The sequence below is a fragment of the Amia ocellicauda genome, chromosome 8, assembly GCF_036373705.1.
Source record: "Amia ocellicauda isolate fAmiCal2 chromosome 8, fAmiCal2.hap1, whole genome shotgun sequence".
NCBI classification, from domain to species: domain Eukaryota; kingdom Metazoa; phylum Chordata; class Actinopteri; order Amiiformes; family Amiidae; genus Amia; species Amia ocellicauda.
Window position 1 is genome coordinate 10,249,284 of NC_089857.1, and position 17,500 is coordinate 10,266,783.

The window sequence follows — 17,500 nt, forward strand, 5'->3', positions numbered from 1 at the left end:
CTAGTCTCATTCTAATCTACTGATGTCAGTTTTGTTTAATCAGCAGTAAACTACAGGCCAAAGTCAAGGCTGTATTGACATCTAGCAAGCATACTGTGTACACCATACATAGGCTGTAAACTATTTACAATCAATTGAAAATTACTGTAATTGGGCATATTCCCCTCCTGTGAATAGCTAGCCTTGCTTTAGTCCTGCAGTGAATCAGACTTCCGCACCAGACAACTTTCCAGGGACAGGCTTAAAATAAATATTTTAAAGTCTGGCTTCCTGATCAATAAGAGCGAAGTGAAATGCTGAGAGGTTACCAGCAGAGGTCAGCCATTGTTTTGATGGTGATCTCAAGCACAATCGCCTTCTTGGTAGGAACCCACTGGACAACCATTCTGACAAGCATCAAATTAGCAACTTAATGCAAGCAATGCTAACTACCAAATCCACTATAAATATACAGGCCTAAAAAGATGCATACAACTCAACTTGTTTAGCTGGAAGGTTTTTTTTTCCCCAATGCAGCAAAGTACAACTGAATAGGCCATACATGTGGTCTTTTCCTGGATCTGCTACAGCACTAGTAGGTTCAGTGTGGCTCATGATCAGGGTATATACCTCTGGGAACCAAATTAGAAAAAACCTGCAATGGGAAAGTTCTCCAGAGGTTTTCTGGAAGCTGGGTGACAAAGTCAAAACAGCAGGTGTGGGAGGACACTGTAGCATTGAAGACTTTTAATGGATACCAAATTCACTCATTTTACTCTGCACTAATGTTCCTCCATCCTGCAGTTAGTTTGATTCGTGTTTCTTTGCTGTAATAGATTTCTCTTTTCCATATGCATCTCGTTTGCTTGGCTGCCTTTAGATGCTGATTAAAACACACATCAGTACAGGTGGTGTCGAGACGTCTTTTGAGGTGGTACAGCTGGATTACAATTTCAATGGGTTTTGCTTAATACTGTCTACAATTTTCTGTTCCTCCTTTGAAACTTTATATGTTGTTGTGATGAATTTTGATTAACTTGCATTCAGACATAAACCCAAACGATTTAGAACTGAACCACCTTCAGTAAGTCACAACAGCACCTCCACTGTTCTGACTTATTTACCAGTATGTAAAACGTACTAGTTGAGTTATTTCAGTTTACTGAGAGTGCCATCACCTATCAAAACGTAACTTAAGCTTTACAGAGGTTTCATTTAACACCATGGTAACTTTGGCAGCAGCCATTACCTAGAGTCATTCGGGACCCATTTTCAATTTGACCCTGATCAAAATGGAATCAATATGGCATCAAGGCTAAACAAGGCAAGAGGAAAATGTCCCTCCTTCAAAATACACGCAGGTATATTGTAAGATAATGGTAACAGGTCTCAGCCTGTACCTTGGTCTGAGTACAAAAGTGAGGATGGGAGGATGGCTTTATTTTGTTTTAATAAAAACCACACTTTCTGCTAAGAGCTTCAAGATCAACGGGCAGGGTCGGTTAAAGTAAAAAAAAAAAAAAAAAAAACACCAACACTACAAGTTATTATAATAAAATCCTTTGGCTTACAATTGTATGTATATAAAATGCATAAAAAGGGGGGAGGCTGTGGTGTCTTTAAAATTAGTCCTCCTACACTGGGAATAGCAAACGTATTAGTCATTTATATCCTTAATTTATAACCCATAACAGCAAAGGCTAAATATACATGAAAACAAGTTCAAGCACTCAGGTTTGACGTGACATACATACCAAGCAACCCAAGTAAAAAATAAAAGCGGAAAAGGACAGAGACGGAGGCAGAAACACACAAAACGACAGTGGAAGGAGAACAAACACATGCGGCCAACGTCTTAAAAGGGTAAGAATAAGCGATATACGTTGGTTTCGTTTCTGATACACACTTAAATAGACTTTTAATGTATTTGTTTCACTTAAAATATTTGTTTCAATCTACGGAATCGCTTGCATAGAAGTTCCGACCTCTAGTTGAAGCCCCACGCCCACTGAACCTCCCTGCCACCCGGTCATCATTTTACTACAGCCCGCAGAGGGAGAAGGCCTGCTGCTTATCTAGCAGACAACGCAGGCATGAAAACCTCCTTAAGCGTTGAAGTAAAAACACTTACCGTTTAACTACGCCGGTTTTTATTTTAATTTGTCGTACCCGTGGATCTGCCATAATAGCGAAGTGTTTTCAGGACAAAATTGCAATGAAAATAAACATGCACTGATAGAAACAGCTTTGTCACTGCTCCACCTGTTTCACTGCAAACGGAGTACTGCGCATGAGCAGGGCACTGAGCAGCAAGAATAGAAATCCTGATTGAGCTTCTCACGGTGTCTATTGCCAAACATACAGCTCTGGAAAAAATTAAGAGACCACTGCACATTTTTCTTAAATCAGCATCTCTACATGTATGGCAGCCATTCCATTCCGTTCATATTTTATTTGGAATTTGGGAGAAATGTTGTCAGTAGTTTATAGAATAAAATAAAAATGCTAATTTTACCCAAACACATACCTATACATAGTAAAACCAGAGAAACTGATAATTTTGCAGTGGTCTCTTAATTTTTTCCAGAGCTGTAAGTGTGGATATTTTGCAGCTATTGTTAATGCAGGAAAATCACTTTATTGTAGTTTTTTTTGCATTACTACCCACAGTCCTGAATTTAAAATTAACTTTTAACCCATCTTTTATAATGAATATATCCAAATGAATGACAAAACCAAACAACACATTTTCAATAAAGATTGTAAGGATATAAATATTTCATAGATTTATTGTATTAATCTGTTATAAATCTTGAAAATCAACATTAGAAATAGTAAAAGGATAGTGTATTCAGTCACCATCATCACGAGCAGATATTGACAGTGATTATTTTTAAATGTATTTCGTATTTTGTAATGTACCAGCAACACATAGGCTACTATCATTCTAAACAGAAAACATCTCCTGATTAATTGTAGATCATTGAAGTCCTGTGACCTGTCATAAAGTCCTGAAGATTACTATTGACGGACATTTTTAGATTATATGACTTTATATTATAAGACAGTCAGAAATATGTGTTACATCTCTGAGATTAGTTCAGCCTGAAGTTGTATTTCTAAGAGCGCATCTCATGCATGCATGTATTGGAATTCAGTTTCATTAAGCAGGAACTTCTCCATCATTTTCAGGACTGGTTAGAAAGTCTTCAAGTAAATATCCCTGAAGTGACTGAAAAATGTAAATTAAGGAGCAGACAAGAGCGGTGTTTGTACTATGTGGGTTGAAACAGCTGTAGCATGTGCAAGCCACTGAATAAGCCAAATTTAGGCAGCCTGTGAGGTGGCTGCAATGCAATGTACCACTGGAGTGTGTAATTTTGGCATAACTTTGCTTTGATTGAGAATTAGGGTCCGCATGATTAGAGTTCAATACCACTGACTGAACATCATGCTAATAATACAGTTCTCTGGGCTTTACATTTCCTTGAAGAGGTGTTGCAAGCAGTTGGTTACCTGGCTTGATAAATGAATTGGATTCACTGGAGTCACTTCAATATATTACTTGTAATGGGTTGGATTATAAGAGAATGTGCAACAGGCCACTGACAAGCAGCATAATTCTATCCATACCTTTTAAAATTAATGTGTACAATAATCATTCAGAAAAAATGTTTTAAATACATCTATAATCAAGTTAAAATAAAGTTTGAAAACAGAAAATTTGATTTAAAAACCTTAAAAACAACCTTATAAAATCTTTATCTAAATATCAAGTCTTGATGAGGATAACCTAAAGGATAAATAGACATGCAAAAAGTTCTGGACTTTGACTTGGCTAATCCAATTTCCTGGAAAGTTCAGTATCGTTGTTGTGCTTCAATACCCATTTTTGGTGCAACTTCAACTGTTGGCCTGACATTCTCCTCTATAATATTTTGGTATAACTCAGAATTCATGATTCCCTCAATGCTGGCGAGTCATCCAGGGCCAGAGGCAGCAAAGTAGCCCCAAATGATGACACTCCCACCACCATGCTTGACAGTTGGGCTATGGCTATTGTGGTGGTAGGCAGTGTATCTGTATGGATAAGGCCAGACTGAACATGTTTCATACCTTTATATAGTAGTGCACCACCTAAAATTTGTCCTGGGGATCTGCTCCTTTATTGGTTAACTTGGTACCCAATTATTTACCCACCTGATTATAGTTACCTGCTAAATTGAACTAATGCAACTTGAGGTTAACTTATTTATGCTCAAGCACTGATTTTTATTTACCTATCTTTTTTAAAGTATAGATGTTTTTTTGTATTACACTATGGGTTCACATTGTATACTTTTTAACAGTAATAGACGTGTGGAGCACACACAGAACAGACACAGCTAATCCACTGCAAAGACATATATTTGAATCCTAAAATGTACCCATGTGAGCATGTAAAGATAGTAATTCTTCCCATTAGAAACCCATACTAGGTGATGATTCTGGAGAAAGAAATACTCAAAGTCACTTTTCAAGCAGGCATAGTCCACTCCATTCTGAGGGAGAGGTAAATTTATCAGAATTATTAAGGCAATCTGCTCACATATGCATGCACAAATGTGGAGTACAGAAGGAATCCTGGAGGTTATATCTAAAGTATCACCCATAACTTTCAAAAGTTATGGGTGTATAACTTATAACTTTCAAAAGTCTTGGCCACGAAGAAGAGTAACGAATAATGAGTGTCTTATGGACATGTCCCCTTTCCCATTCTATACTGTATTCTGAGTTAGACGATAATATTAACATACAACACTGCCTCAAAGATATGTTTTGGACAATTCTTACCAGTTAAGACTTTATGTTTAACATTGCAAAACATGAAACAGTGGTTTACTAGATCAGCAAAGTCTTGCACTGTATGTCATTAGATTTTTAAAGTAAAATTAACTTTTATTTCACAGGCACTGACCTGGGCTGACCAGATTTATTTTTCCCAAATAAAATGTTCCTCTCTTGGTATATCAGCTGAGGAATGTGTCATATCCAGACTATTATTATTATTAAGTATGATAATTGTTGTTGTAATTATCAAAATAATCAAAATCTTGATTTGATAGCATCTTTACTGTAGCATATACCATTTATGAGTTCCTATTATGAAATGATTCCCACATAATTAATTAATTAATTAATGTCCACATCATAATTTCAAAACAAAACAAAATTGAATATAATTAACCTCTCAATTTCAAATGGATATTATTAGTGTTATCTGATTTCATACTTATGTCATTTAATTCATTGTCCTTTTGGACCTACCCTTGATACTCTGTAAATAATCAGTGACTATTATGTGATTACCTCAAATACGTTTTGTTTTTTTCCCCCTTGTGTAAGCCATTAGGAAAGATACAGACAAAGACTTTGGGTGGTGTTTAATTTATAGTAAATGGTATACAGCTCAGTGGTTTCTAGTGTACTTATTTATCTAATTTGCATGCTTTTTATTTTCACGGTCCAGATACTGAATTAAATTATCCCGCGTTAGGAATTTTCAAGAGTCTAATTAGGTTATAATGATTTAACTCGACTCTTCAAAGAAAAGCTAAACAGCTTCAAAATCCGCATATGAAAAAGAATAACATTACTGGTCTGACATTGTCCAGAGATAAAGTTAATATGGATAGATTAAAAATATAAATATTAGCAGAACAGTGATTTTGACCATGCTTTTGATAAGGAATTGCAACAGTTAATATGTGTAGCAGACAAAGGTTTACAGGCCCTTACTAATGATGGGATAAGGAGAAAGTGGGTACACTGCAATGGCTGACAATAGTTTAAATGGGCTAGTATTTCACTGTAGAAGCTGATTACAGGGAATATTGAATTAAACATTGTTTAAGAAAAACAAGATGTAATTAAAACAAACTGCATAAGGTCGCTGGAGGATTGTAACCTATGTGTGAACATATGTAAGTGTAGGGCCATGTTCTCACACGTGTGTGTGGTGGAGGGTGAGGTTAACCATTTTCAAAATGAAAATATCAAGTACTGAACTGTACTGTAATTCACTGTATGTAACAGTACTACATTGCACTACAGTATATTGCACTACATTGTCTAATACAACACTAGTAAAGTACAACAAAGATAAAGTGTACAGTCAAAAAGTGTCACAGGTCTACCAGACCAAAAAAAAAAATCATTCCCGACCAATAAGTGTCATAGGCAACTCAAAAATGTCATATGTGATGAAACAGTGTCATGCTCGACCACAAAATGTCATATGGGAGCAAAAAAAAGGCACCATCAAGTGCTATATGCGACCAACAATGTCATACATAACCAGAAAATGCCATACTGGACTAAAACCAGTCATACATGACCAAAAAGAGTCATGCAGGACCACAAAAATGTCATAAAGGACTGATAAGTGTTGGAGGGGACACAAATTGTTATAGGGGACAGCCAAAATGCATTCATATTATTGTTAGATATTACAAGTTTCCGGGGAATGCTTGTTACAGGCCTACATCATTATTATCTACATATAGGCTAGAGATCATCATCTACTGCCTCAGCTGTTGCCCTAGAGAGGTTTATGCCATTGCCTTAGCATACTGTGCTGTGTAGTATACTGCATTGTAATACACTGTGCACCAATACACTGTACTGTAGTGTAACACACTGCACTATAATACAATTGTATTGTAATATACTATAGATTATAGTATACTGTAGTGTGTTGTACTACATTATACACTAAGAAAACAATTATTTAACCATTTGAATCCAAAACTAGGCACATTTTGTAAATGTTTGTTGTTGTTGTTGCTGCTGCTTAACGGGCAGATCTTGTCCACAGTATAGCCATGTCCACTTGCGCTTTTTTTTCCAATAGCACCCTGTATGCCTAACTGTTGTGAAATAGACGAATGTTTAAGTTAAAAGTATATTTTGTTAACTACGGCTGATTAAATTAGATGAACGTTTTGTGAGAATTTAAATTGTGATGCGCATTATGATGTTTATTTTGGTATTTTTCTTGTGAGTTTGTTTGCATAATACACCATTTCTAATTCAAAATATTTGTATTGCAAACGTTGCTAATGGAGTTTTGATTAGATTTAAGTGACTGTTTAATGGCATTGTGAATAAATTAATGATTTTAGGAGATTGTTCAAGAGCTATAATTAAAACATGGATTTATGTAATGTCTTCTATTTATACTTATATAGGAAATGTAGATTATACATTGTAGATTTTCAAAAACAGTTTCTTGTTTGATGGGTATTTCTCGAAGTTAGTCTAGCTTACTGCGTTTAGGTGTTATGTATACATTTTTTTTTATAATAACAAAAGGTGATCTTTGGCATACATCATGACAGTAAATGCTTCCAATAACCCAACAATGAAATGCATGACTCAATGTGCGATCGATTACACCACACGAAATAAGTACATAATTGAAAATAAATGTATAATAAATAAATAAGTAAATAAATAAAGGAGTTCAGCGAATCGACAAGAAAATAAAACTGTTTTGTTTTTGTGCAATAAAAATGTATTTTAGTCCTTTTTTAGGATTTATTTGTATTCCTTAGAAAGATTCACGAGTTATGTTATTCATTCATTATTTAACTACGGTGCATCAAAAACACGATGATTGCATTTTGATTCCGATTATTTTGCTCATCATATTTTATCGGTTTGACACCTTTACAAGCAATGTTAAAAAAAATCTAGCCTTGTATTAGGAGATTTTCTCTAATGAAATAAATAAATAAAATCAACCATCATTAACTTCTATTCCACCAAGGCTAAAGAGGTCAGGGAAAGAAAAAAAAAACTTATTAATTCTCACTGCTACCGGAACGACCTAATGATGTCGGATTTTAGATTTTTCATGCGTTAATGCGATTCATTATTTCGAAAAGTGACTTCAATAAGCTCAAGATATTACCTTGTCTAATACATTTTTCTTCCCTGCAACCCTGGACTGACACGCTGGAGAAGGGGAGTCGTGCTCAGACCCACCAGAGAAGTTTATATACAGCACGGAGGACACAATGAACAAAATGGGCTTGAAGGCAACTATTTCCAGACGTACACCCCTGGCTGTTTTCCCTTTTCCCTGACCGTTGATTATTAGTATTTTCCTAGTTTTCCAAACTAATAAGTGCCACTATCAGGCAGTGGGAAGCGTGCAGAGGCTGCAGACATGCTGCTGGCCTTAATTGATATTGAACGAGCTGCTGGTAGACGAGAACAGGGCCACTGCTGGATAATTTGCAGTTTAATCAGCGTTTGTAATGAGAGCTGCTGATTAGGGCTGTTGGAAATAAAAGAGAGTTACAAGGAACGTCTGTCAGAGTCCGGTGATAATTCAGGACTAATTGTGGTGATTAGAGCAAACTGGATGACTTTGGGTTTCACTAATGCAAAGAGAAACCCGGAGGATCAGAGCAGGGTTTCTTTAAAATATATATGTATGTATGAGCTGGGCAATGTAAACAAGGGGCTACACAAACATCAGCAGTTATTTTTCATTGAAGAGGGAGGGATGATCGTTTAAACAATGACCATTTTATTATAGCAGAGGAGGGCTATATTTAAGATTAGCGCATTGAACTTCGCTTAGGTAATTAGGGCAGTGATGGAATATTTTAAACCAGTTACCGGGTTCACAGATAGTGTCATTTAATACACAATTTTAGGTGAAGGAATTGAAGTAGTCGTAAAATATCCATTAGTTCTTACAGAGAGTTATGAGAGCGGAAGGACGGTGGTGTTTCCCAATTAAACTATTAAACTAGCAAACACGGCCAGCAGCCTGTAGTGCGATGTGACAGGTCCAGCACCTCGGATAGTTCCCTCTGTAGCCAATGGCGTTCTGAAATTAATTCAATAGTGATTTCATGCGGTTTGCTGGTATGCAGATAAAGCAAAGTAACTAAATATTGCATTTCAATACGCCAGATGTGTTGCCCTCTGTCATATATCTCTTTTTGCCATAATCCCGGTATGGTACGGTTTCTCTTATCAATACTGCGTACTTAAAAAACATCTCTGAGTATGAATGTGTGTATGAAATAATATGTGTGTATTTTTAGGTGATCTGCAGTTTTCTTGTGTATTTTATTACTATTGAAATTGCTAAAAAATATAATTCTTCCCTCCTCTCTCTCTCTCTCTCTCACACACACACACACACACATAATACTATAATGTTGAAACATGGAAGGGGACAAGTACTAAAATCTTATATTCAAGCAAGTCAGCAGATATATGGACAATGGAATTAATTCATTATTAGCACATTACATAAACGTGGCGTGAATATATTATTTGAAGAAGGCATATGTATGGCTAATTGATATTGTATAGATTATTTAATATAAATCTCTATTTAGGATTCCTGTTATGTGGGTGTTGGGATAATTAACTACATAAGACATCTTACCTCGGTTTCATCAATACACACGGATTATGGCAAGATTGTTTAAAATCCCGTGCGCACACATACATTCGCACGCCACCTCCACCCCAGTCACGGCACATAGATTAACACAGGCCATCCAGGATGCTTTCTGAATTTAGTTACTTTATTATATTACTTAGCATTAAACAAAACACATTGTGTGCCTCCCTTTTTTCTTTTACAAAATATCACTCGATGATAGATTCTTTGTTTTTTATGTGAAGCTTAATTAATGGAGCTGGATCCGTGTCATACATGCAATAATGAGATCTCACCTGGTTACACGGTGCAGATGTGCTAGAAAACTGGTTAGAATCGACCCTTACAGACGAGTTGATGGACACCACAAACTATTCATGCTGTAGCTAGGAGAATGTGCAATATTCCTCCAGACGTGCCTCGGCTACCCCCGGAATAACAAATGTAAAATTAGTGAGAATGTGTGTATGAACGCTGCCTGGCAATTAGCAGGAGATTAGAAGGAAGGGGGCAGGCAAAACTGGGGGTTTATACGGGCACAGAGGGCATCTGCTGGCGGAGCCGTGCCGTTCTGGCACCTGCTGCCAGTCCACTAACCATCCTCTCTCTCCGTCTCTTTCTCTCCCCCCCTCTCCCTCTCTTTCTCCCTCCTTGTCTTCTCTTGATCCTACTCAAACGCGATAAAGTTAGAAATATGACAGTTAGATAACAGACATTTCTAATCTCGGCCTGTCATTTTTCCTATTCCACACAGACCCTGCCTACTGTAAAAGCGAGAGATTCTGCATCAACATGCCTGACGGTTTTACATCTGTTTCAGCGTCTTAGGAAGAAAAGGGTAAAACATTTCGTTGTCCTCGACTCACCCTTTTTTTTCCCCCCACAATAATAATGACTGTTTATATAGTTTTAGAATCTACGTGCAATAGACTCCAATAATCAATCAATCAATCGTTCGTGTCTTATACCTTGGTCGATGTCGTTTTTTCTGACGAATTGTAATGCACTTTATAATATAAAATGGTTTGAATTGTAATTTCACACTAAAATATTTTTGTCAATTCACACATACAACACAAATATTTAATCACAGTGTACAATATTTAAATACTTCTATCCGAAGAATACGACTTTAAACGGATTTCTGACTATTCACATTATGCAATAATGCGGCTGCGAGGTGGCGTCAGATCGATACCTGAAGAAGTTTATTTTCACGCCATATTCTAATGTTGTGGGGGGGGGGGGGGGTTGCTCCAAATTGATAGTGATAAATATTTGCCGGGAGATTAGGTGGGGGGAATGTGGCAGAGTGCTCTATTTTAGACCTGTAACCTCTGCAAAGCCGCCCGTTTCTGCGCCAGATTAGCCCCATCCATCCAGTGTCAATGGCTGTCTTGTTGAGAAAATCAGTGAGTAAACACGGCTGACAGAGAGGGGGGCGCAGCTGATTACTCATACAAATAGACTGCAAACTCCGCCAGGACGAGCCGCTTCTGAGATGGGTTTCTCGCATTGACAGCGCCGCTTCTCCCAGGGTCCCCTGTCCTGCTGTTCCCACTTTGTCCTCCATCAATCATACCATTGTGTCCGGGATGTTTTATAGAGTCACTTAATATCCCCACCTTCATCTCTATTCACTTAGAGAATGATGCGCCATAAGGGCCACACGCTCCTGACAGTGTGGGACTGGAGACAACCCGAGAACAGGAAAACCCTCTATAGTATCAGATATATATTACAGCACATGCAGCATCATATTAAAGGGATCTCCCAAGGTTATACAAAATGTGTACAGTCGGCTACAGCTGTTTTTGTTCTTTGTTTTTTTTCCTTTTTTTGTATTATTATTATTATTAGTGTATCAGAAATGGAAAGATGTGTAAAGCGCATTACTTACTCTATACCTAAACTGCAGTGTATATGCTTTTAGTAGTGTCTGTGACATGCAACACTTTTAACACTTTTTGACATCCGGCATGTGCGGAATTGTCAAAGAAAATATTCAATGTCTAAAAGTGAACAGTCTGGGGAAGCTCAGTCTTTTAGATCCACACAGCAGTATTCCTATATTCTTCATCGGGTCCCTTTCTCCTCATGCTGTTTGATTTGAAGCTACAAAATACATGTTACAAGATAGCCGTTACACTAAGTTGATAGTGCGAGGTAATGAATGTATCAATATAATAGGCCACATCATTTAACTTAGAACTTAGGTAGTTTAATTTAATTAGATTATTCTCAAGGTGGACAATATATATATATAACATTTGTTAAGACTTGCACACAGTACTTATATGAAATGTTCTACATTTTTTAACTAATTTGTAAGAAGTTACAGATTTTTTTTTTTTTATCGATTAATAATTTCACGTTCAAATATTGCATTATATGCGCAATCGGAAATTGCAGGTGTTGGAAGAATATTTTATCGTCGAAAGTGAACATCTACTTTCACAACATATCAGCTTAACTTCAAACACGATTTTAACTAGTTATATACTGTTTGTCACGACTGGATCAATATAGAACACCATGCACACACACACACATCCCAATGTATTTAGGGATAGTGAAAAGATCCCGGTGTTTTACCTTGCATATCTTTATATGTATATATTTGTACGCGTTTATGTCAAGCCTTTCATTCTGTTCCTATAGTGGCAAAAGGGCGCAGCCCCTGCGTGGCCCCTGCGTGGCCCCTGCGTGGGGCTCTTGTTCACACGTTTCGAGTGTGTGAAGCTCGTTGTGTTGATGTGCGTCACTTCATTGTGAATACGGGATCGTCCTGTAATGAGCAGTTGGGAGTTGTAATGAAAGGTTTCCTGTACCACATTATTAGCAATAAATCTACGCCATTCTATGTTGGTTAAAATCATTATGATCATCATTGCTATCATTACTGAACTCATTATTCTTGTGTTACTATCAAAGTAGATTTATTATTATACCAAACATAACGCCACGAGTTAAGAAAGGAGTGAGGCTTTGATAAATAGCCTCTTTCAATTTGTAATTCCAGACATATTTTAAACATTTTCAATAAATACGAAATTGACCTTTTAATTAAATGCGTAATTTTGAAACGTATATCAACCACACTTTTGACCACACTAATCTGAAATATATCCCAGGCTATTAGATCCCAATAATTTATTAATTAAATGGGCTTTGCAAATATGGAGACAGTAATAAGGGCCTAATGTAGGCTATCATAGAGAATTAAAAATATGAATATGCAGCGTCTTAAGTAATGCTTCACACATTTGCCTGCTACAGTCATGTGCAAAGTGAAAAGATACATTTTTTTTTTGTCTAATATAACATTTTGAAGTCACAGGGATAAAAGGTACACTTACATCTAATTTGAATGCCCGAATCAAACGTGGAACCATAGGAATATGTTCAATGTTACAGGCATGTTCTAGCATTATAAGAATCGTGTTTATAATTCGAAGAAGAAAATGGTTGCTATCTTTGAGGCAGTTTCACGCAGAATTGTTACTATTACTATTATTATGATCAGTAGTGGTTGTAGTAGTAGAACTAGCATATTATCATCATTATTATTATTATTATTATTATAATCATCATCAGGTATACAGTTGAAATTCGTTTCAAATACAATACAAAAAAGCTGTCTATTCTCCTGTACGTATATATTATATTTGGTTTAATTTTTTGTTTGTTTAAGTATTCTGCCTTCGTGTTAAAATAAAACAAAATGTGCACGAACATGTATGATTGCAATGAGCGTCCTGAATCTCTACATTTCGCCTTGCCTCTCCTTTGTCTCTCTGTGCAAAGATGGAGACATCATCCTGCCCAGACCGGCCCGTATTATGAAGGTTTCTGACAAATAGGCAGCCCGGCCACGCTTGGGCGGCCGCCTTCATTCCGCACTTGGCTTGTTTACATAGACCAGCACCATTTCCACGGATTAAACAAATCACACAGAGGAGGAGACATTTATAATCCGCCAACCAGTTCAAAATGCTTGTGTCTGTGCAAGGAAAAATAAATGTCCATGTCCAAAGATGACCTTCCTCAGAGCTGTAACGCTCCTTCCAGGTAACTAGAGGGAGGGGGGTGGGGGCGAGCAGAAGGAGGGAGGGAGAAGGAAGCTTTTTCATGTTCTCCTTTTTTCTTTCTTTCTTTCCTCCCTTCTTTCTTTCAAAAGGCTTCGTCTTTTCCAGGCCATTTTAAGGGAACGGATATTTAATTAGAGAAGCATAAAATAAGAAAGACAGAGTTTAAGCGTAAAATACACACTTTATTGCCCCTTTCTCGGAAGGGGTGATGGCTTGAAGGCTATAAGCGGAAATGTATCCCATCATCTTTTATCAGCTTTCACGACAGTTAGATGGGATTTTTATGACACATATCATAACAGTGGGGGGGGGGGGGGGGGGGGGGGTGATTTCCTACAAATAGAGAGGCTTTCAAAGTAGATCAGAAAAATATTGTATAAATTTCGGTCTAATTTATTTGATCATTCCACATTACAGAGCTATGAATTGCTCAAATTTGATAACAAGTACTCAATTCAGTTCATTATGTAAGTTAAATTAGACTTCGATAAAATTTCAGTGGCGTGCAGTGGTTCCTTGAATGAAATGTAATTTGTGCGAGAATTTGTTGTATCTGTCACAAATATTCCCAATTAGCCACCGTAATTATTTGATAGTTTCTGCAATTATGGTTTAAACGGGTGAATTTGGAACTGTGGGGGACCCTAATTGGCCTAAATTTGATATTTTGCATATTTGCATAATGAGGAAATTGGTAGAAAATTGTGTTCATTCATTTGTGAAAAATCCTATGAATTTTATGAATCCGAAAGCCCTGTTCCCGCAGTCTGTGACTTTGCCTGCGGATCCCAGAGGAGGCAGAGCGGACGGGCACGGCGCCAGGTGGGGGGAGTGAAGCGGGTGGGGGGTGAGACGGGACGGGACCTCCTCTCTCGCCACGACACGGGGGCACCGAGATTGTGCGCGTTTCCATTCCCAACCACGGCTGGCTGAACCAGAGCGCTTGTGGTGAGGAAACCAAGTTTAAATGACTTCTGTGAAAATCCCTATTTTCATCTTTGCGGCCAGTTTGGGTTGGGAGGGGGTTGAGCTCAATAACTTTTTCAGGTGACTGAAGACTTTGCCTGATGCTTAGATGTTTAGTTGGTGGCATATGCTATGATTTTCGTTTGTTCTACTTTTCTGTCATTTGACATGTTATTTACTATTATTAGTTCCGGTCATCTGTTTTACACTAAAATAAATATCAACATATTTGCCAATTGTTTTGTTATATAGCTTTGTCTTTTTACGTGTAATAAACAATAGCATAATTATTCAAATTCAGTCCCTTACAAAAAGAAACTGCAGTTACTGCAGTAGTACTGCAGTTATTTATTTGCACTGCAGTACAAGTGCAGTATAAGTGAAGTATTCATGATGGCAAAAATACTGCAATATTGATGATACCAAATAATGCATGTATGCAGTACAAAGGAAATATTTTGGATCCAGTTAAACTTCAGTATTATTAATAAGAATACAAATACTGCAGTAATTAAGTATAAAAAACTGCAGTAGCACTGCAGTATAAATGCAAGAAAAGCAGTATTAAGATACTGCAGTGTAACTGCGTTCAAAAATTGCATTTGCAGTACTACTGCGATTTGTTTATAATTCATTATTGCTGTAAATGTAAAGTGTGCGCTCGCTTTTTGCTTAAATATAATGTTTAAACAGTCCTACAGCCCATAGTTCATTACAAAGTTATTATTAGTTATTGAAACATTCATAAATAGAAAATTGTTTCTAATTCAGCTAAAATATATTTATTATGTGCTTGTTTTTGAACAAGTGTTCAAGGTAGGCTTAAAATGAAAGTAATATTTTTGAAATGTCACCTTGGTGTTTTAATACATACATGTGTTTATGGTTATGATGATGATGGTCACAATTATAAACTAGGGAAATGAAATACATATGATAAAGATGAAAGAACCCCACAATAAACAACGTAATAAATTGTTACGAAAATGGCAATGAGAAAAAAGTGAAAATTTAGGCCACTATTATTTTCAAATACTGATCTAACACGGTATTCTGAAATGAGCAGTTCAATCATTCAGCTATTCAACCCAAGCCCCCCCCCCCCACCCGAGCAATGATATGAATACTACTACTACTACTACTACTACTACTACTACTACTACTAATAATAATAATAATAATAATAATAATAATAATAATAATAATAATCTGTATTTTATTGAACAAAACATTACTAATACATTGTATTTTCATTATTTTATTTATCTAAATTATACAGTTAAAAGGTCAAACAATACATAATTATAGTATGTTGTTGTTATACATGCATGCACATGTGCACAAACGACACGTCAAAACCCGACTACGGTGTACTTCCGAAATTACTACACATCTTGGATAATCTTTTTCCCAGTATTACACAAGACCCTATTACTCAAATTAACAGTGATTCGTCTTTGGGGCATTACTTATGATTCTGCACATGCATTGAATCAATAGCTCATGTGAATAATGGAGACCACTCAGACACTATAGGTGGGCTTGGATACCGCGATGGGCACACTCATGCGCAGGCAAGTGCCTGAAAATCTTCTTTTGTTTAGTTTTTTCATAAACGTGAGTTTCACTGTTTATCCCGTATTGAAGTTACACAGAACTAAAAGGCCCTGGAATACCCAGTCCCTCCCCATGTATGAATCACTATGTTTTTGTTTTTTGTTGTTGTTGATGTTTTTTCTTCTGAAAAAATAAAGGAGTGTCTACATATTACATAATCTATAAAGCAAGGAGCATCAGTCTCACTGCAGCAAGCATCCCTGTACTCCCAGTTATGCAGAAAAAAGAGAGCAAGACAGTACACTACATAAATAAAATCAATCCATGTTATTTTAGAGGATATTATTTCCCCCCCACAATTAACACATTTCACAAAATATATAAACCAATACAATAATGCACCAAAATTCATACAAGAATGCACATACAATGGAAACTGACAGTTTTAATATCAAATTTAAATCAATATTACACTGTAAATCTACTACTGTTTTTGATGTTCCCTACAGCATAATAAGAAGGAAAGCAAACAGAAGGTACAATAGCATTAAGCTTTTGTTAGTTTGAGAATGCAGTTATTTCTCCATTTGTCCTCAGTGTGTGGCCATATGCATGCTGGCATATCAACACAGAAGTGCAGAAAGAAATGTGTTACCTTAGTCCACAAATAAAAGGAAACCGCGTGACTGCAATCACGGGCACATCGTTGCTCTATACATTGTTGTTCTTGGCAAAACAACCTAATTAAAAACAGAAGTTTAAATTGTGGCACTTGAAAATATAAATTAAATCAGAGAGCCTCACATTCAGAAAAATACTAATTAATTAAAATTATATACACCATATTTTGTAAAGTCATACATAAGAAAGAAGAGAGTAAGATTAGAAGGAGGAAGAAAAAACAGAAGTTTGGAAGTTAGTTTAGTTGAGGTGATAATATAGAAAAGCTTTCAAATAGAATAAAATGTCTGTATTACTCCAGGAAGCCATGGTTTAAAATAAGACATTGGCCCACCCACAAATCACATATTATACTCATAGTCTTTGATGAAGGATTTGCATTACTTAGACAAGGAAAAGCCACCATAAATCTAATAGCAACCTAATTTGTAGTACAAAATTGACTAATGCTGTAATTTGTTGAATCAGTTTCACTGATTCCAGCTAGTTATAATAACTCTACATAACTTTTAATATCCAAAAATACTCCACGCCTCTTGTAAACTGTGCAAGATTAATATTATATGTTATTATATGCAATTTTTCTAAAATTGATTGAACAAATTACATTTACTTCAATGTTTTATTTATTTATTTTTATGAATTGAAACTGTTCAAATTATCTGTCCTCCTATTTTCAGATCTAATAGTTGAGAGAACAGTTATGTGTGTTCAAAACAATGTTTGCTTAATTGTGCGCTGTATAGCTGGTATTTTGGGAACAGTTGCATGAACC

At 36.4% G+C, this 17,500-nt stretch overlaps 1 protein-coding gene across 1 annotated transcript in view; it reads right to left on the bottom strand.

The window, feature by feature from the left end:
* tbca (tubulin cofactor a) overlaps positions 1 to 2,275 on the bottom strand; it is a 16,909-nt gene extending 14,634 nt beyond the window's left edge. Inside the window, exon 1 of the mRNA XM_066711970.1 lies at positions 2,111 to 2,275. Coding sequence (XP_066568067.1) covers positions 2,111 to 2,163 — 53 coding nt within the window. The 5' untranslated portion in view covers positions 2,164 to 2,275. The remainder of the gene's footprint in view (positions 1 to 2,110) is intronic.
* Positions 2,276 to 17,500: the final 15,225 nt, after the last annotated feature.